We start from the raw sequence: 17,430 nt of genomic DNA, 5'->3' as shown, positions 1-17,430 counted from the left end.
CTATTCGACCGAACATTTTTCACCGACTCCAATACGCAAGACCGCGAAAATCCAAGTGGTCAAGTCACGAGCTATCGAAGAGTGTTCCCAATGAAACGGAAGCAAATTGTATCTAAACTTTCTGCTAATCGACAAGGTGAGTTGTGTGAATGTTAAGACCGGGCGCCAATGTTATCTCAACCAGCAATGATACTTAAAGGTAAGCTTGAAACGGAGTCAGGTCATGCCGGCCCGTATTGCGATTGATCTCCTGATTTACTGAACTGTTTGGAAGTAGATCTATTCACTAGCTAGTGTCATATCGGGTTAGCCCGACTTAAAACCTGCAACCAAAGCGGTGCAACGTCTGCTTAGTTTTTTGGTAATTTATTTTCTCCTCATTTCACACTTGCATCGCGTCCCCTTCAGTTATTATCAAAATGTGTAGGAAAATGGTGAGCAACTGATTTCTTGGATGAAAATACAATGCAAGCTTTAGGCTCCAAACGAGGGGTAAATATTCGTAGAGAATCCTTCGAACATCCTCCAAAATTTATTGAAAGAAGGTCCATACAAAATTCTCAAGAGGATCACAAAAAAGAAGAAAATCCTTGAAAAATGTACAAAAAAAATCCTCTGAAAATCCATCCACAATCAGCGCTACAGTCAATAAAAAATCCACTGAAAATCCTCGGAAAACCTTCTCTCATCGAAATTTAAATATATTTTGCCCCTTGGCTCGGAGTGTAAACGTCTTCATTATTCGGTAGCGTTACAAATTGACACATGTGTTCTGATTGCTACCTGTAGCCGTTACCAAATAAATGTCCTGAATATGTCCTTAATGTTGACCAAATTTTAGAATTTGTCCTGCCTTATTTCAGGCGCAATAAACATGTACTAAATTGGGAAACGCTGCATTTTAGTAACTAGATGAAGTTGTGTATTTGTCGTGAATGTGTTTATGCCAAACAAATGTCCTTAATTAGTCCTATTTTTTAGACAATGAAAACTTAGTAGTATGACAGTTTAGTAGTACAAAGTCGAAATACTACTTTTTTGGTAACAACATGTTGTATTTCCCATATTGATTTTAGTCAATTTAATTAGTTAATTAGTTAAGGACTAATTGAGGACATTTCTTTAAGATAATTTTTATTAAATAGCCTCAATATAACTTACACACACACTCCTCGGGGAGTGTGTGTGTAAGTTGTATTGAGGCCATTTACACAGCCCTATTTTTAGAACTCATTGATGTAGTGCTTTTAGTACAAATTTAAATTCTATCGTTAAATGCCTTTCAGCTTAGTAATAGTGTAAGATCCTATTAGGACAAATTGAGGACATTTCATTCTGACTAGAAATTATAATTTTCAAAGCTTTCAAAAATCGTGTTCAAGTTGATTTGAATGAGTCATTCCAGAAGCATGTTACACTTAATATCGAAGTGGATTTTGATATGACAAATTGAGGACATTTAATTAGGCTGAATAAGTATTTGCAGTGTCGTTACCAAAAAAGTAGTACTACTAAACTGTCATACTGCTAAGTTTTCATTGTCTAAAAAATAGTACTTATTAAGGACATTTGTTTGGCATAAACACATTCACGACAAACACACAACTTCAGCTAGTTACTAAAATCCAGCGTTTCCCAATTTAGTACATGTCTACTGCGCCTGAAATAAGGCAAAGGCAGGACGAATTCTAAAGTTTAGTCGGACATTAAGGACATATTCAGGACATTTATTTGGTAATGGCTACAGGTAGCAATCAGAACACATGTGTCAATTTGTAACGCTACCTCATTATTCGTCAAAATCAAATGTTTTAAAGTATGATGACAAATCTTCCACTTCAACAAAGTGAATCCATGTCATTTTGGACAGTTTATCAACCCTATTGACTGTTATGATGAGATAGAAGGATCAGTTAATCAGACCAGTAAGTGGAACCAGTGGATAGACTGTTATAATGAGAGAAGAAAGATCAGTCAATCGGACCAGTTTGTTGAACCAGTTGATAGACTGTTACGATAAGATAGAATGAAATATAATAAAAAGACCACTTATTTTAACTTGTCCTGTTGCCACAAATTTTTATGCAAAAATGCAACGACAAGTCGGTCGTAATTTGCATAAGAAACCTGACCTGACGAGGGTAATTTCAGGTAGGAGGATCGATCAAGCATGTGCGAAACTACATTGACAAAATGTACGAGACCATTCAGAATCTATATGAAGAGCGTTCACTTCACATGCTAAACATTCCACTGTAGCCTATAACATATTTTCATGCGCATTCTAACCGCCTTCTTAGGGTTTAAAAATCTAGTCTCACGCCGCAGAAGGTGTGACCGGTGTGACCAGTGTTTAATTTCTCAAACATTAAATTGACGTCCCATCAGGACCATATTGTTTCAAGTGAACTTTTGTCAGTGTGATATCGTGTTTTGTTCATTGTTTAATTTTGATTTTTTTGTTTTTACGAATTTTGATCATTTTTCTCTTCAATTGGTTTATTGAAATAGTTCAGAAGATGAGAGTGTTAGTTCCACGGGTGAGTTTTTCGCAAATAACCGCATCTTAGACTCAAATTTTGAGTGTTTGCGTATGAAAGTAAAAAGCAACCTCAAACAAAAGTGCTTCCGGGAAGTTCGATTTTTCATGGTTGGTCGACAGAATTTTATAAAAATTTATTTTTGAATGGATCAAAATCGTTGTGACCAAAACACCCAAACTGTACATCTTCCATGGTTATCAACGACTTTGGGGAAACTGTAAAAATTAAAAAAAAATAATTCTTTCTTCAAACAGGGAGAACGTGCTCCAATCACAAGCTCGATGCTGGTGGAATCTCACCACTCGAAGGGAGATTCTGACGATGCTGAAGGAATTCGCGAGCAAAATCCTATTGCCGAATTTTTGGATCAAATAGAAAAGATGCAGCGACAAAATGACCAATTCAACGGCACTGTCGGATCAGCAGATCTCCTCTCCAATTTTGATGGAGACGACAATGACTTGCTACGAAAATTCGTTTCCGAGATGGACGTGACACGTCCCGTAAATGACATTTTAGATTTGATGATTTTAGATTTACAGAAGCAGTTGCATAAGTTCACTGTGATTCAACAGCAGCAGTATCGACAGAAATTGCTGGAAAAAGAGGAGCGGGAAATGCAAATGCAGGCACAGGTGAGCTCAGATCTTTAAACTTTGCAAGTCTTTGTAAGTCTTACAGTTTTAACACAATTCGCTTTCGTAGATAGCGCAAGAAGCAGCAGCCAAAGAAGCAGAACGTATTCGAACGCAGTCAGAAAATGTCGAAACTGAAATTGTTTCATCGGATAATCTACCACCACTTTGTGTCTCGAATCGACCGAATTCCCTTGACAGGTGTGTGAGTCAATGTTCGTCACTGCAATCGATTCGAATTGAAAATGACAAAATGGTTTCAGACTCGAGAGCATGCAGGCACGTTCGCGACAGTGTAATCAGAAACGCACGATTACGCGATCGAATGACAAAGTTGCGGTCGATACCGAGCAGACTCGTCAATCGAAAAAATTGTCGCGACCTCCAGGTCAGACTGATCGAGTAGATAGATCCGAAGGTTCATTACGGAAGAAGAAGCAGGTAAATTTCGACGGAATCAGTTTCCGTTCAGAGTTTTTGTCTTAAGGCCAGGTTATGCGTCCTGACATATGTGCGATATATCGGACCATAACCTGGCCTTAAGGCCAGGTTATGCGTCCTGACATATGTGCGATATATCGGACCATAACCTGGCCTTAAGACTTAAGTCTAATTAACAGCAGCCACTGCAGCTGGTCCAGACATATAACCTCACTGTTTCTTGGGTGTTTATTCGGTTTTACCACTACCACGCCGACCTATGCCTATTTAACTGTTGTAAACGCGTATAATGAACAGAAGTTGTATGAGTGGACCAGCGGTCAGATGCAACAAATTGTGACACTTTGGTTGGAGTTAACTGTATCTTTCGAATAGATTAGATTTCAGTTCTCAGCTTGAAATAACTTTACCATTTTAAACGTTTTTGAAATTTGCATACCTTTCTCCGAGATGTTTGATTCGTTTTTTGAAAATTTGTCGTCTCTCAATTCAGGTACGTGCAAATATACGCGTGAAAAGGGGTAATGTAGCTGCTGAAAAGGATCCCATCGTTCGTGGAAGTAAGTTCTCATTCCGAATAAGTTTTCAGCTGAAATGCAAGTCAATAAAGTCAACAATCCTCATTTCAAAGAATCGACAACGTACTCATGTGCAGAGTGTGACAAAGAATTTAATTTCAAATGGCTACTGATCAGGCATTTAAGGATCCACAGTGGTAAGCTCAATCTCGCGGGAAGAATGTCTGCGATAAAATTTAAAAACTTTAAATCTGGTCTGTAGGTGAGAAGCCATTTAAGTGTGAGGAGTGTGGCAGTTCTTTCAGTCAAAAAATCACTTTGACTGCTCACAAGAGAATTCACACAGGTGAGTAAAAAGACAGAAATTTTGTCCCGTTCTGATAGAGAACCCCTGCGATAAAATTCAAACTTTAAATCTGGTCTGTAGGTGAGAAGCCATTTAAGTGTGGGGAGTGTGGCAGTTCTTTCTGTCATAAATTCACTTTGACTGCTCACAAGAGAATTCATACAGGTGAGTAAAAAGACAAAAATTTTGGACACTTCTGAGAGAACCTCTACAGAAACAATTGAATTTTCAAAATTTGTTTCGTAGGTGCGAAGCCGTTCGAATGTCGGATTTGCAATGTAGCTTTCAGTCAAAAGCCCATTTTATCTCGCCATTTATTGATACACATGAGTAAGTTGCTGATATAAATTTTCACTCAAAACAATTTGCGATCCGAAATCATTCACCGTCAAAATTTCCACTTCAGATGAAAAGCCATTCAGTTGTGACATCTGCAAACAATCATTTCGGCTGAAGGGAGTTTTATCGGATCACATGAACATTCACAGTGGTAAGTTCATAACTCTCCGAAATTGGAGTTCCTGAAATGAATTCGAAATTTCGATTTCAGGTAATCGGCCGCATAAATGCAACGTATGCCAAAAAACGTTTCGGCAAAGACAAGGTTTATCCGAGCATCGAAAAGTCCACGCCGCGCCGAGGAAGAAGAGTAGCCGACCGATACACAATTTCTGAAAGAAGTCCAAAATTTCAGATTTATTCAGCGAGAATATTGAAACGACATTGCGAACGAAGTAATTTTTCGGTGAAGGAGACGGTTTCTGTGAGGATCTTTATTTCTTGATTTTTTTAAAAACTTTGTTTCGTCGTTTGTAATGGTCCACTTGAAGTATACGCAGACTGTGCCTATCAGGTACATTTGCTTTGTTTTCTGAATAAAAATGTGTTTTTACTACGTGATTCCCATCTGTATTCTCAAAACACCTCGAACATCATTCATTGATAAGAGCTAACGGCTCAGACTATGGAACGTCATGTGGTAAAGCCATTGGTTTTATGAGGGGGAGTGGTCATGCAGCACTGCTTCCAGCATGAACACTGAATTGACAAGTGTCAAATTTGGAGGTCTCGTCAGTTATGAGATCTATCGCTAAAGGATGGCTTGTATTGTATGTTTCAACTCATATAATGAAAACAAGTCATTACAAGGAGCAGTACTGTGGTTACGTTACACCCTTGTTAGGAATATCCGGAAGGCAGCGATCTCGAGTTCTGTCAAGAACAAAAACGATAGAAATGTTGAAGTGTTCGCTTTAAAACACAAAATTCACTCTCGACTCTCTACTCCTTCATAGACCAATTAAGAGAAGCTAAAGTTTTTGAAAACGAATGGGCTAATATCCGCCTAGCTAGAGCCAGGCAAAGGATAGCATTTCTATCTGTCAGAAGTTATCCAAACATTTTCTGTCTCTTAACGGGAAGATCATTACCTAACCCAATCTATTCGATTTTCACTCTAAGGATTTCGTATCGGGATGGCTCGTGATTACGTACTAGCCTTCCAACAAAATTATATCGCATTGGTAACGTGTCCTACAGTTCAAGGCTATAGACTGTTGGTGATTTATTAGATACGCGGGAACACACAAAACAGAATTCATCTACTATGAAATTGTCAAATTTGAGAATCCAAGTCCATCTTCTATGAACATGTCAAATTTTGTGTGTGTCACCCGAGTATCTGTATCTGATGCGTGACCTCCCCAAAGCTTATAGCCTTGCTACAGTTCACTCAATCTTCATAACTTGGGTATAGTAGTTGCAGTGCGTTTGCAACGATGTATGCGTATACACACTGAATGACTCGTATGACGTAACCCAAATACGACGAATTTGTGTGCATATGTCTAGCCTACATTAAGGCGACATATCGATCAAACTTGGACTTTCCTCAAAGAGTATTTACATACTTCAAGGCATGGTTTGGGAGTCACGTGAAGAGGGTAGCCTATAGATAGAATTTGTACCTATTATTTATCTTGACCATGAATTCGAACATGTTTGTAGGAGTGAGTGAAACAGAATGAGACAAGGCGAAACAGAAAAACGACAAATAAGTAATAAGGATCAGTTTTACCTGAACCTGTTTTGACCCGAATCAGATTCAATCAATTTTGACCTGATCCGAATTTACCTGAAACCTGAATATCCTGAAACCGCACAGGTTCACCTGTGAATTTGTATGACAATTTCGGGTCATCTGGAACCTGAACCTGACATGACGATGTTCAGATCAGGTTGGTTCTCTGAAAGTTCAGGTAATTTTGATTTCTGATCGCAGGTTACCTATTCCGATCTTTACAAAAAGTCAATTTCGATTGTAGGATCGATCTAGAATGTACGAAACTAAATTGACAAACGGTGTGAGACCATATCCAGCATGTATATATCGATACCTACTTGCGATTACCTCGTAACGTCATCTTTGTTGAGTTTTGTTGATTTTGTAACCGCGTTGAGATACTAATGACGGTAGCTAGCTGTATTTTGTCGATTTTTGTTTTTAAAATAATTTTTATGATATTCCAGATTTTTTGTTTCCACTAAGTTTTTTGTACGCGAGAAATGAGATGAAAATTTCCTTTTTGTAATGATGTAAAAAGTAAAATTGAAAAAACAATGAACTCTGCTCATAATCTCCCACGAATTCAATTATTATTTCCCAGTATGTAAAAATATTAATAATTGAACTAAATCAACGCACTTCAAATAAAAGTTCTGCGAATTACAGCTCCCGAATATAGTACAATTTTGTCCAAATTTTTTATAGTGCCAAAATTTGATTGATACACTATCCCGGTTCAGCCAGTACTCTATTTAGAGTATCACATGCTTGAAGTGCGTTGACTAAATTACAGAACTGTATCGGTGCAATCCGTTTTGATACCATCAACGCAAACTATTACAATTAAACAATAAGTTCCAACACACCCACACCAATGTAAGTTTAATTGAAACCAAATTTGAGATTGATCAATACAAAATCAGCTTTAATTACTATCAGATTTTGGTAAGACTCTGTGAAAAATGTATTTTAATTAAATTAAATTCCACATAAATATTGTCAGCGTTTAATTTCACGTAATTTTCTAGATCAATCTCATTGTAGTCTTCATTCATCTAAGAATTCGTTTTTTTTTTCAACCAAAAATTCATTGCGGTAAGTTGTCTATTGTGTATAAAAATGTGGCCGTGGGGACCTATGTGTTAAATTGCAGGAACAATGCTATCGAAAATCGCTACGAATATAAATCGCCATCGTCAAAATTATCGCGTTGTTAAAAATTGCAAGCAGATTGATTTGGATGCCTCCAATTTAAATGCCAAACTGAAGCAAGATCAACAAAAAGAAATAGGTTATGTACAGAGTCACAGTTCCAGCAAAGTAACATCGGATGTCGGCAATTCGCTTAGCGCTCTCGTTAATGTAGACACATCCGCTGTTAAGAATACCGCACCGATTAGTCATGTTGATACAGACGAAGTGTCGAAGAAGCAGTCGAATCGAGTAAAGTCCAAATTGGATCGAAATCGCAACAGCAACGTTGTAATAGCAGCTGCTAATAATGCCGGAATGGTCGGCTCTGTGACGACAGACGAACTGCCGACGAAGCAGTCGAACCGATTCAAGTCCAAATTGGATCGAGATCGCGCCAGCAACGGTGTCTCAGCGGGTGTTGAGAATGCCGCACCGATCAGTCATGTTGATACAGACGAAGTGTCGAAGAAGCGGTCGAATCGAGTAAAGTCCAAATTGGATCGAAATCGCAACTGCTACGTTGTCTCAGCAGGTGTTGAGAATGCCGCGCCGATCAGTCCTATTGATACAGACGAACTGCCGACGAAGCAGTCGAATCGAGTAAAGTCCAAATTGGATCGAAATCGCGACAGCAACGTTGTCATAGCAGCTGATAATAATGCCGGACTGGTCAGCTCTGTGACGACAGCCGAGCCTCCGAAGAAGCAGTCGAATCGAGTCAAGTCGAAATTACATCGAGATCGCACCAGCAACGTTGTCTCAGCGGCAGTTAAGAATGCCGCACCGATCAGTCCTGTTGATACAGACGAACTGCCGACGAAGCAGTCGAACCGATTCAAGTCCAAATTGGATCGAGATCGCGCCAGCAACGTTGTCTCAGCGGGTGTTCAGAATGCCGCACCGATCAGTCATGTTGATACAGACGAAGTGTCGAAGAAGCAGTCGAATCGAGCAAAGTCCAAATTGGATCGAAATCGCAACAGCAACGTTGTAATAGCAGCTGCTAATAATGCCGGACTGGTCGGCTCTGTGACGACAGCCGAGCCTCCGAAGAAGCAGTCGAATCGAGACAAGTCGAAATTGGATCGAGATCGCACCAGCAACGTTGTCTCAGCGGCAGTTAAGAATGCCGCACCGATCAGTCCTGTTGATACAGACGAACTGCCGACGAAGCAGTCGAACCGATTTAAGTCCAAATCGGATCGAGATCGCGCCAGCAACGGTGTCTCAGCGGGTGTTGAGAATGCCGCACCGATCAGTCATGTTGATACAGACGAAGTGTCGAAGAAGCGGTCGAATCGAGTAAAGTCCAAATTGGATCGAAATCGCAACTGCAACGTTGTCTCAGCAGGTGTTGAGAATGCCACGCCGGTCAGTCCTGTTGATACAGACGAACTGCCGACGAAGCAGTCGAATCGAGTAAAGTCCAAATTGGATCGAAATCGCGACAGCAACGTTGTCATAGCAGCTGATAATAATGCCGGACTGGTCAGCTCTGTGACGACAGCCGAGCCTCCGAAGAAGCAGTCGAATCGAGTCAAGTCGAAATTACATCGAGATCGCACCTGCAACGTTGTCTCAGCGGCAGTTAAGAATGCCGCACCGATCAGTCCTGTTGATACAGACGAACTGCCGACGAAGCAGTCGAACCGATTCAAGTCCAAATTGGATCGAGATCGCGCCAGCAACGGTGTCTCAGCGGGTGTTGAGAATGCCGCACCGATCAGTCATGTTGATACAGACGAAGTGTCGAAGAAGCGGTCGAATCGAGTAAAGTCCAAATTGGATCGAAATCGCAACTGCTACGTTGTCTCAGCAGGTGTTGAGAATGCCGCGCCGATCAGTCCTATTGATACAGACGAACTGCCGACGAAGCAGTCGAATCGAGTAAAGTCCAAATTGGATCGAAATCGCGACAGCAACGTTGTCATAGCAGCTGATAATAATGCCGGACTGGTCAGCTCTGTGACGACAGCCGAGCCTCCGAAGAAGCAGTCGAATCGAGTCAAGTCGAAATTACATCGAGATCGCACCAGCAACGTTGTCTCAGCGGCAGTTAAGAATGCCGCACCGATCAGTCCTGTTGATACAGACGAACTGCCGACGAAGCAGTCGAACCGATTCAAGTCCAAATTGGATCGAGATCGCGCCAGCAACGTTGTCTTAGCGGGTGTTCAGAATGCCGCACCAATCAGTCATGTTGATACAGACGAAGTGTCGAAGAAGCGGTCGAATCGAGTAAAGTCCAAATTGGATCGAAATCGCGACAGCAACGTTGTCTCAGCAGGTGTTGAGAATGCCGCACCGATCAGTCCTGTTGATACAGACGAACTGCCGACGAAGCAGTCGAACCGATTCAAGTCCAAATTGGATCGAGATCGCAAGAGCAGCGTTGTCATAGGAGCTGTTAATAATGCCGGACTGGTCACCTCCGTGACGACAGATGATCCTCCGAAGAAACAGTCGAATCGACTCAAGTGCAAATTGGATCGAGAACGCAACAGGAACATTTCATCGGATGTCGTCAGTTCGAGTAGCGTTCCAGTTAATGTTGTCATAGCGGCTGTTCATAATGCCGAACCGTTCGGCCCTGTGAATGCAGACGAGCCGGAAGATGTATCCCTTGGCGTATCGGTCGGTCCTGAAAAGACGACGGAAATTCAGGCGAGTAAAGCACCGAAGAAAAAGTTCACTCGACATAGAAAGCAAATGAAATCGGCTTGGCCGAGAGAAATCACCAAAAACAACAGAGAGCATGGGAAAGCGTTTAAAGGCTACACAAAAACGGATAAGGGAATGGTTCATGGTGTCGATCGACCAGAAAGACAGCTCGGTCTTCGATGCTCATCGCAATTTTGTTTTACCTCAAAGGAAAGAAACTGTCATGACGTGGATGAAAACAAGCGTGCTGCAAATTTTAATTATTTTTGGGATGACCTCGACTGGGACCAGAAAAAAATTTACATCGCGTCTTTGGTTGACGTGGACAATACTCAGCGTAAAGTTGTTGAGGAATCACGTCGCTCGAATTCGTCAAAATACTTCTTGAAAATTGATAACAGGCGTGTGCAAGTATGTAAAAAATTTTTCCTCTCGTCTTTCGGTCTGAATGAATGGATGGTCAGAGAATGGACAACAAACAACAACAACGGTATGATCCCAGCTAAAGCTACTCTCAATGCACGGCGCAAGGCCAACCGTCTTCCTTCGCAAAAGTCATTGGCTGACAAAGAAAGGAAAGACTTTCTCCTGAAATTCTTCTATGACTTACCGAAAATGCCATCCCATTATTGTCGACAACGTACGGATAAAAGTTACAGCGAGCCCAACTTCCAGACCCTGGCGGAACTCTATCGATACTATCAATTGTTGTGTTCCGAATCTCAAAAAGGAAGTTTGAGCTACGGGTTCTTTTGCGATCTTTTTAAAGACCGAAAGTTAAGTCTATACCAGCCCAAAAAAGATCGATGTGACACTTGCGAAGGCCATGATAAGGGAAATGTTCCCCCCAATGAATACAACGTGCATGTGTCACTGAAAGATCGAGCTCGTCAGGAAAAAGACAAAGACAAAAATCGAGCATTAGCTGGAGAAATTCATGCATTCGTTTGGGACGTGCAAGCTGTAAAGCTGTGTCCAGTCAGTAATGCCAGTGCGCTTTATTTTAAGCAAAAACTGAAGGTCCACAACTTTAGCATCTACGATTTGCGTTCTAAGGATTGCATGAATAACTGGTGGCACGAAGGCGAAGGCCAGATGGATGCATCAATTTTTACTACTTGCGTGAACGACTTTCTGAATGAAAACTGTAATGATGATTTGCCAATTGTTGTGTGGTCAGATGGTTGCGGATACCAAAATAGAAACCAAATTCTGTCCAACTCATTGTTGGATTATGCCGTTCGAAACAATAAAAGTGTTCAGCAAAAATTTCTAGTCAAGGGACACACGCAAATGGAAGTGGATAATGTCCACGCTTTGATTGAGAAAAAATTAAGTGGGCGCCCCATCAACTTGCCAAGCGACTACATAACAGCCACTATTGAAGCTCGGAAAACTGTACCACTGAAAGCCAAACTGTATAACCACCAAGACTTTAGGAACTACGATGACTCCCGCTTATTTCGATACAACAGTATTCGTCCAGGCAAAAACACTGGCGATGATACCGTTCAAGATTTGCGAGTTCTCGACTACAGTCCGGACGGTATAATAAACTTCAAAATAAATTTCGATGATCCATTGCAGCCACTACCTCGCAAACCAAAAGAGCCAACTATAACCTACGACCAATTACAGCCGTTGTATTCAGAAGAAATTAAAATTTCTGCCAAACGGTACAACGATCTGCAGGACTTGAAGATTATTTTGTCTAAAGATTCGCATGAGTTTTACGACCTGCTTAAACATGAAAATTAAAAGATCCTTAATTTTTGTAAATTTTTTATAATTAACTTGGAACAATAAAACGCTTTCCCACTGTTCCCGAGCCTGGTGTAAGTATTTTCTTTTCGTTCATTAGTTTTTGAGTCTTCTGTGATTTCACAGTCTGTAATTCTGTATCAAAACGTTCAAATGTTGTTCAAAATCTACCAAACCCAATCAAAAACGTAAAGATGACGTTACGAGGTAATCGCAAGTAGGTATCGATATACAGCTTCACATGCTGTAGGCTGTAACATATTTGCAAGCGCATTTTAACCGCCTTGTTAGGGTTTAAAACTTAGAGTAATTATACCTAGAGAGGTATTTCGTACGATAAAATGTGGTCCCGACATCAGTTTGTATAAGATTCACATTTCGTACAATTTTACGTAGAGCTTTTCACTAACACATGTAGGCGTTGAAAATTTTGATAGTTGTCAGTTTTGTATTTTCCAAATCGCGTACCACTATTTTGGAATTTTGTTTAAAATCATTCGCAATAATAATAATTATTAATTGAATATGGTGCAAATGTGATTCATTACGGGATGCCAAAGTAAAGACGTCAAGGGCAATGCCTGTTCATTTTTTCGGTAATTTTAAGTGCATAATAAAAATTGCTCGAGTTGCATCTGTTTGTTGATTCGTAATTTTCCTTCAAATGAGACTTAAATCCGATATTGGCTGGAGAAAATTTTCCAATTAACTGAACAAACAATTGCACAACTAATTTGCTGCATAAAACAACACGGGTCAATTTGTATTTTTTTCGTTGTGTTTGTTGATATCAGTTCATAAATATAGTGGTATGAAAAAGGTTCTCATTTTTTTTTAAAGAACTCTTCTAGTAGGCACATTCAAATTTTTTGCGCTAATTTGCCCACCAATTTAGTAGGGAAAAACTCATACTATCAAACATTACGTATTTCATGTCGGGACCACAAATTTTACGTAATTCTGTTCGTCATTTCCTCTCTAGGTATAATTACTCTAAGGTTTAAAAATCTAGTCTCACGCCGCAGAAGGTGTGACCAGTGTTTAATTTCTCAAACATTAAATTGACGTCCCATCAGGACCATTTGTTTCAAGTGAACTTTGTCAGTGTGATATCGTGTTTTGTTCACTGTTTAATTTCGATTTTTTTGTTTTTACGAATTTTGATCATTTTTCTCTTCAATTGGTTTATTGAAATAGTTCAGAAGATGAGAGTGTTAGTTCCACGGGTGAGTTTTCCGCAAATAACCGCATCTTAGACTCAAATTTTGAGTGTTTGCGTATGATAGTAAAAAGCAACTTCAAACAAAAGAGCTTCCGGGAAGTTTGATTTTTCATGGTTGGTCGACAGAATTTTATAAAAATTTATTTTTGAATGGATCAAAATCGTTGTGACCAAAACACCCAAACTGTCCTTCTTCCAGTTATCAATGACTTTAGGGAAACTGTAGATATTTAAAAAAAAAAAATGTCTTTCTTCAAACAGGGACAACGTGCTCCAATCAAAAGCTCGATGTTGGTGGAATTTCACCACTCGAAGATGGATTCTAACGATGCTGAAGGAATTCGCGAGCAAAATCCTATTGCTGAATTTTCGGATCAAATAGAAAAGATGCAGCGACAAAATGACCAATTCAACGGCACTGTCGGATCCGTCGACCTTTTCGCAAATCTCGATAAAGAGGAGAATGACTTGCTACGAAAATTCGTTAACGAGATGGACGTGACACGTCCCGTATGTGACATTTTAGGCTATACCGATCCATTATTAGGCGATCCGAAAAATGCCTCGCTGGACGCTGGGCTTTTTCAAGTTCCTAATACCGTTCGACAGCCGGAAATGGATTTTAACAGAATGACTAGTGATTACTCCAGGGGAAACTCTGAACAAAGCCCTTGGAGTGGTTACGAAAGGGGTTTCGGTACAAAAAAAAATGTGTTGGGACCGAGTAGGGAGCTGCAATTATTGAACAATCAAGCCGAGCAACAACGGCTGATGATTTTAGATTTACAGAAGCAGTTGCATAAGTTTACTGTGATTCAACAGCAACAGTATCGACAGAAATTGCTCGAAAAAGAGAAGCGGGAAATGCAGATGGAAGCACAGGTGAGTTCAGATTTTTATACTCTGCGTCACACTCCAATGTGTGGTTCACTCTTAAGTCTTACAGTTTTAACCGCAGCACTGCTACTAGCACGAACATAGAAAATATTCGGAGGCTGATGAAATAATAGTAGGCACTGCGTTTATGTTAACAGATAGATGACTTGTTTTGACAAACAATCCTAAGCGGTAGCTCGTATCACTAAGGCCTCCAAATTTGACACTTGTTAATTCAGTGTTGCAGTGCTGTGTTTTAACACAATTCGTTTTCGTAGATAGCGCAAGATGTAGCAGCCAAAGAAGCAGAACGCATCCGAATGCAGTCAGAAAATGTCGAAACTGAAATTGTTTCAACGGATAATCTACCGCCACTTTGTGTCTTGAATCGACCAAACTCCCTTGACAGGTGTGTGAGTCAATGTTCGTCACTGCAATCGATTCGAATTGAAAATGACAAATCGATTTCAGACTCGAGAGCATGCAGGCACGTTCGCGACAGTGTCATCAGAAACGCACGATTACGCGGTCGAATGACAAAGTTGTGGTCGATACCGAGCAGACTCGTCAATCGAAAAAATTGTCGCGAACTCCAGGTCAGACTGATCGAGTAGATAGATCCGAAGGTTCATTACGGAAGAAGAAGCAGGTAAATTTCGACGGAATCAATTTCCGTTCAGAGTTTTTGTCTTAAGACTTAAGTCTAATTAACAACAGCCACTGCAGCTGGTCCAGACATATAACCTCACTGTTTCTTGGGTGTTTATTCGGTTTTACCACTACCACGCCGACCTATGCCTATTGAACTGTTGTAAACACGTATAATGAACAGAAGTTGTATGAGTGGACCAGCGGTCAGATGCAACAAATTGTGACACTTTGGTTGGAGTTAACTGTATCTTTCGAATAGATTAGATTTCAGTTCTCAGCTTGAAATAACTTTACCATTTTACACGTTTTTGAAATTTGCATTAGATACCTTTCTCCGAGATGTTTGATTCGTTTTTTGAAAATTTGTCGTCTCTCAATTCAGGTACGTGCAAATATACGCGTGAAAAGGGGTAATGTAGCTGCTGAAAAGGATCCCATCGTTCGTGGAAGTAAGTTCTCATTCCGAATAAGTTTTCAGCTGAAATGCAAGTCAATAAAGTCGAGAATCTTGTCCTCATTTCAAAGAATCGACAACGTACGCATGTCCAGAGTGTGACAGAGAATTTAATTTCAAATGTCATCTGATCGAACATTTAAGGATCCACAGTGGTAAGCTCATTCACCAGAGGAGTCTGTGCGTTAAAATTTAAAAACTTTAAATCTGGTTTGTAGGTGAGAAGCCATTTAAGTGTGGGGAATGTGGCAGTTCTTTCAGTCAAAAAATCAGTTTAACTGTTCACAAGAGAATTCACACAGGTGAGTAAAAATACAGAAATTTTGTCCCGTTCTGATAGAGAACCTCTGCGATAAAATTCAAACTTTAAATCTGGTCTGTAGGTGAGAAGCCATTTAAGTGTGGGGAGTGTGGCAGTTCTTTCTGTCTCAAAGGTAATTTGACTGTTCACCAGAGAATTCATACAGGTGAGTGGTGAAAAGACAGAAATTTTTTCCACGTCTGATAGAGAACCTCTGCAAAGAAATTGAATTTACAAAATTTGTTTCGTAGGTGCGAAGCCGTTCGAATGTCGAATTTGCAACGTAGCTTTCTGTCAAAAATCCAATTTATCTCACCATTTATTGATACACACGAGTAAGTTGCTGACATAAATTTTCACTCAAATCAATTTGCGATCCGAAATCGTTCACCGACAAAATTTCCACTTCAGATGAAAGGCCATTCAGTTGTGACATCTGCAAACAATCATTTCGGCGGAAGGAAGCTTTATCGGATCACATGAACATTCACAGTGGTAAGTTCATAACTCTCCGAAATTGGAGTTCCTGAAATGAATCCGAAATTTCGATTGCAGGTAATCGGCCGCATAAATGCAACGTGTGCCAAAAAACGTTTCGGCAAAGACAAGGTTTATCCAAGCATCGAAAAGTCCACGCCGCGCCGAGGAAGAAGAGTAGCCGACCGATACACAATTTCTGAAAGAAGTCCAAAATTTCAGATTTATTCAGCGAGAATATCGAAACGGGGTTTCAAACGAAGAAGCCGGCTTTTTGAAGATTTTTCTTTCGTCTTGAATTTTTTTAAACTTTGTTTTGTGTTTGTTTTTAATGTTTAACTTGAAGTACCTATTCGCAGACTGTGCCTAGCAGGTACATTTGCTTTGTTAAGAACAAAATTTCTGAATAAAAAAGTGTTTTTACTACGTAATTCCCATCTGTGTTCTCAACACACTTCGAACATAATTCGTTGTATGTTTCAACTCATATAATGAATACAAGTCATCTGTCTCTACAGGGAGCACTGTGCTGTGGTTAACCCTTTTGTTAAAAATGTCTGGAAGGAACGAACTCGAGTCTGCCGATTCTGTCAAGAACGTATCATCGGTGCGTACAAAAACGATAGACATAATGATGATATATATTTAAGGCTCGGTGTCACAATATCCCAGTACCACTCTTTACTCTCGGCTCCTTCATAGACCAAATAAAAGTTAAGGTTCTTAAAAACCAAGGGAAAGAGGCGCATAGCCATAGACTGGCAAAGGGTAGCATTTCTATCTTCCCGAAGTTATACTATCATTTTCTGTCTATTAACAGGAAGAACAGCATTACGAGACTGATTGGATTTGGACGTAGCACAATGTATTTGAACCTGACCTGAACTCAGAATATAGAATTATCACTTTAAAAGTCACAATTAGCCAATTCGTCAGCCAAATTTTCAATTTATTGAAATAAGCTATCTCCGATATTATTGAGTTATAGCTCATTCGATTCGTCGTTCAATTCTAGCGAACAGGAGTGTAATGGGTGTAATGTGTGTACATGTCATTATGATGTCAAGGGGTGGTGAATACACTTTTTTTAGCAATATCTTGAGGAAGGAGGAACCCAAAAAATTAAAACTTTGTTTGATTGTTGGCCTGTCCACGGGCGACAATTTGAGCCCACCCTGACTTCCGCCCTACCACCCATGGCCGGCCATCGGTGAAAGTATGGTCAACTTTCAAAGAGTGCTGTATTTCTGCAACATCATTGTTCTGAGGGGCCAACTACATATTA

At 40.1% G+C, this 17,430-nt stretch overlaps 2 protein-coding genes and 1 long non-coding RNA gene across 7 annotated transcripts; 2 read left to right on the top strand and 1 right to left on the bottom strand.

Annotated features, from left to right (window-relative positions):
• The first annotated feature begins 2,358 nt into the window (after positions 1–2,358).
• Positions 2,359–16,578, top strand: LOC119079076 (zinc finger protein 3-like). 2 transcript variants are annotated; one of them, XR_005088099.1, is made up of 12 exons: positions 2,359–2,540; positions 2,798–3,178; positions 3,249–3,379; positions 3,442–3,619; positions 4,113–4,179; positions 4,251–4,334; positions 4,400–4,483; positions 4,565–4,648; positions 4,730–4,813; positions 4,890–4,973; positions 5,034–5,235; positions 16,410–16,578. XR_005088099.1 is itself a non-coding variant. In XM_037186886.1 (11 exons), the coding sequence occupies exons 1-11, from the start codon at positions 2,520–2,522 to the stop codon at positions 5,156–5,158; spliced, it is 1,323 nt and encodes a 440-aa protein (XP_037042781.1). In that variant the 5' UTR covers positions 2,359–2,519; the 3' UTR covers positions 5,159–5,383. The 2 variants fall into 2 exon arrangements, 1 of the variants encoding a protein (XP_037042781.1); XM_037186886.1 differs by lacking the exon at positions 16,410–16,578 and having other exon boundaries at positions 5,034–5,383.
• Positions 2,844–13,898, bottom strand: LOC119079138. Its single transcript, XR_005088104.1, has 3 exons — positions 13,822–13,898; positions 3,871–3,876; positions 2,844–2,971 (listed from the first exon to the last, which is right to left on the bottom strand). It is a non-coding gene; the product is annotated as an uncharacterized LOC119079138 (long non-coding RNA).
• Positions 13,191–16,576, top strand: LOC119079061 (zinc finger protein 568-like). 4 transcript variants are annotated; one of them, XM_037186867.1, is made up of 11 exons: positions 13,192–13,390; positions 13,648–14,268; positions 14,541–14,671; positions 14,734–14,911; positions 15,296–15,362; positions 15,439–15,522; positions 15,586–15,669; positions 15,751–15,834; positions 15,920–16,003; positions 16,080–16,163; positions 16,224–16,576. In XM_037186867.1, the coding sequence occupies exons 1-11, from the start codon at positions 13,370–13,372 to the stop codon at positions 16,346–16,348; spliced, it is 1,563 nt and encodes a 520-aa protein (XP_037042762.1). In that variant the 5' UTR covers positions 13,192–13,369; the 3' UTR covers positions 16,349–16,576. The 4 variants fall into 4 exon arrangements, with proteins under 4 accessions (XP_037042765.1, XP_037042764.1, XP_037042762.1 ...); XM_037186870.1 differs by lacking the exon at positions 15,439–15,522 and having other exon boundaries at positions 13,191–13,390; XM_037186869.1 differs by lacking the exon at positions 15,586–15,669 and having other exon boundaries at positions 13,191–13,390.
• Positions 16,579–17,430: the final 852 nt, after the last annotated feature.

The sequence above is a fragment of the Bradysia coprophila genome, unplaced genomic scaffold, assembly GCF_014529535.1.
Source record: "Bradysia coprophila strain Holo2 unplaced genomic scaffold, BU_Bcop_v1 contig_297, whole genome shotgun sequence".
Taxonomy (NCBI): Eukaryota; Metazoa; Arthropoda; class Insecta; order Diptera; family Sciaridae; genus Bradysia; species Bradysia coprophila.
The sequence above is the reverse complement of the archived record's forward strand: the minus strand, read 5'-3'. Positions and strand labels throughout refer to the sequence as shown.

Coding starts and splice junctions, on each gene's coding strand:
- LOC119079076 (XM_037186886.1), top strand. CDS start 2,520: ATGAGAGTGTTAGTTCCACGG. Junction 3,179..3,248: donor AAATGCAAATGCAGGCACAG/GTGAGCTCAGAT, acceptor TCGCTTTCGTAG/ATAGCGCAAGAAGCAGCAGC. Junction 3,380..3,441: donor CGACCGAATTCCCTTGACAG/GTGTGTGAGTCA, acceptor AAATGGTTTCAG/ACTCGAGAGCATGCAGGCAC.
- LOC119079061 (XM_037186867.1), top strand. CDS start 13,370: ATGAGAGTGTTAGTTCCACGG. Junction 13,391..13,647: donor TGAGAGTGTTAGTTCCACGG/GTGAGTTTTCCG, acceptor TTCTTCAAACAG/GGACAACGTGCTCCAATCAA. Junction 14,269..14,540: donor AAATGCAGATGGAAGCACAG/GTGAGTTCAGAT, acceptor TCGTTTTCGTAG/ATAGCGCAAGATGTAGCAGC.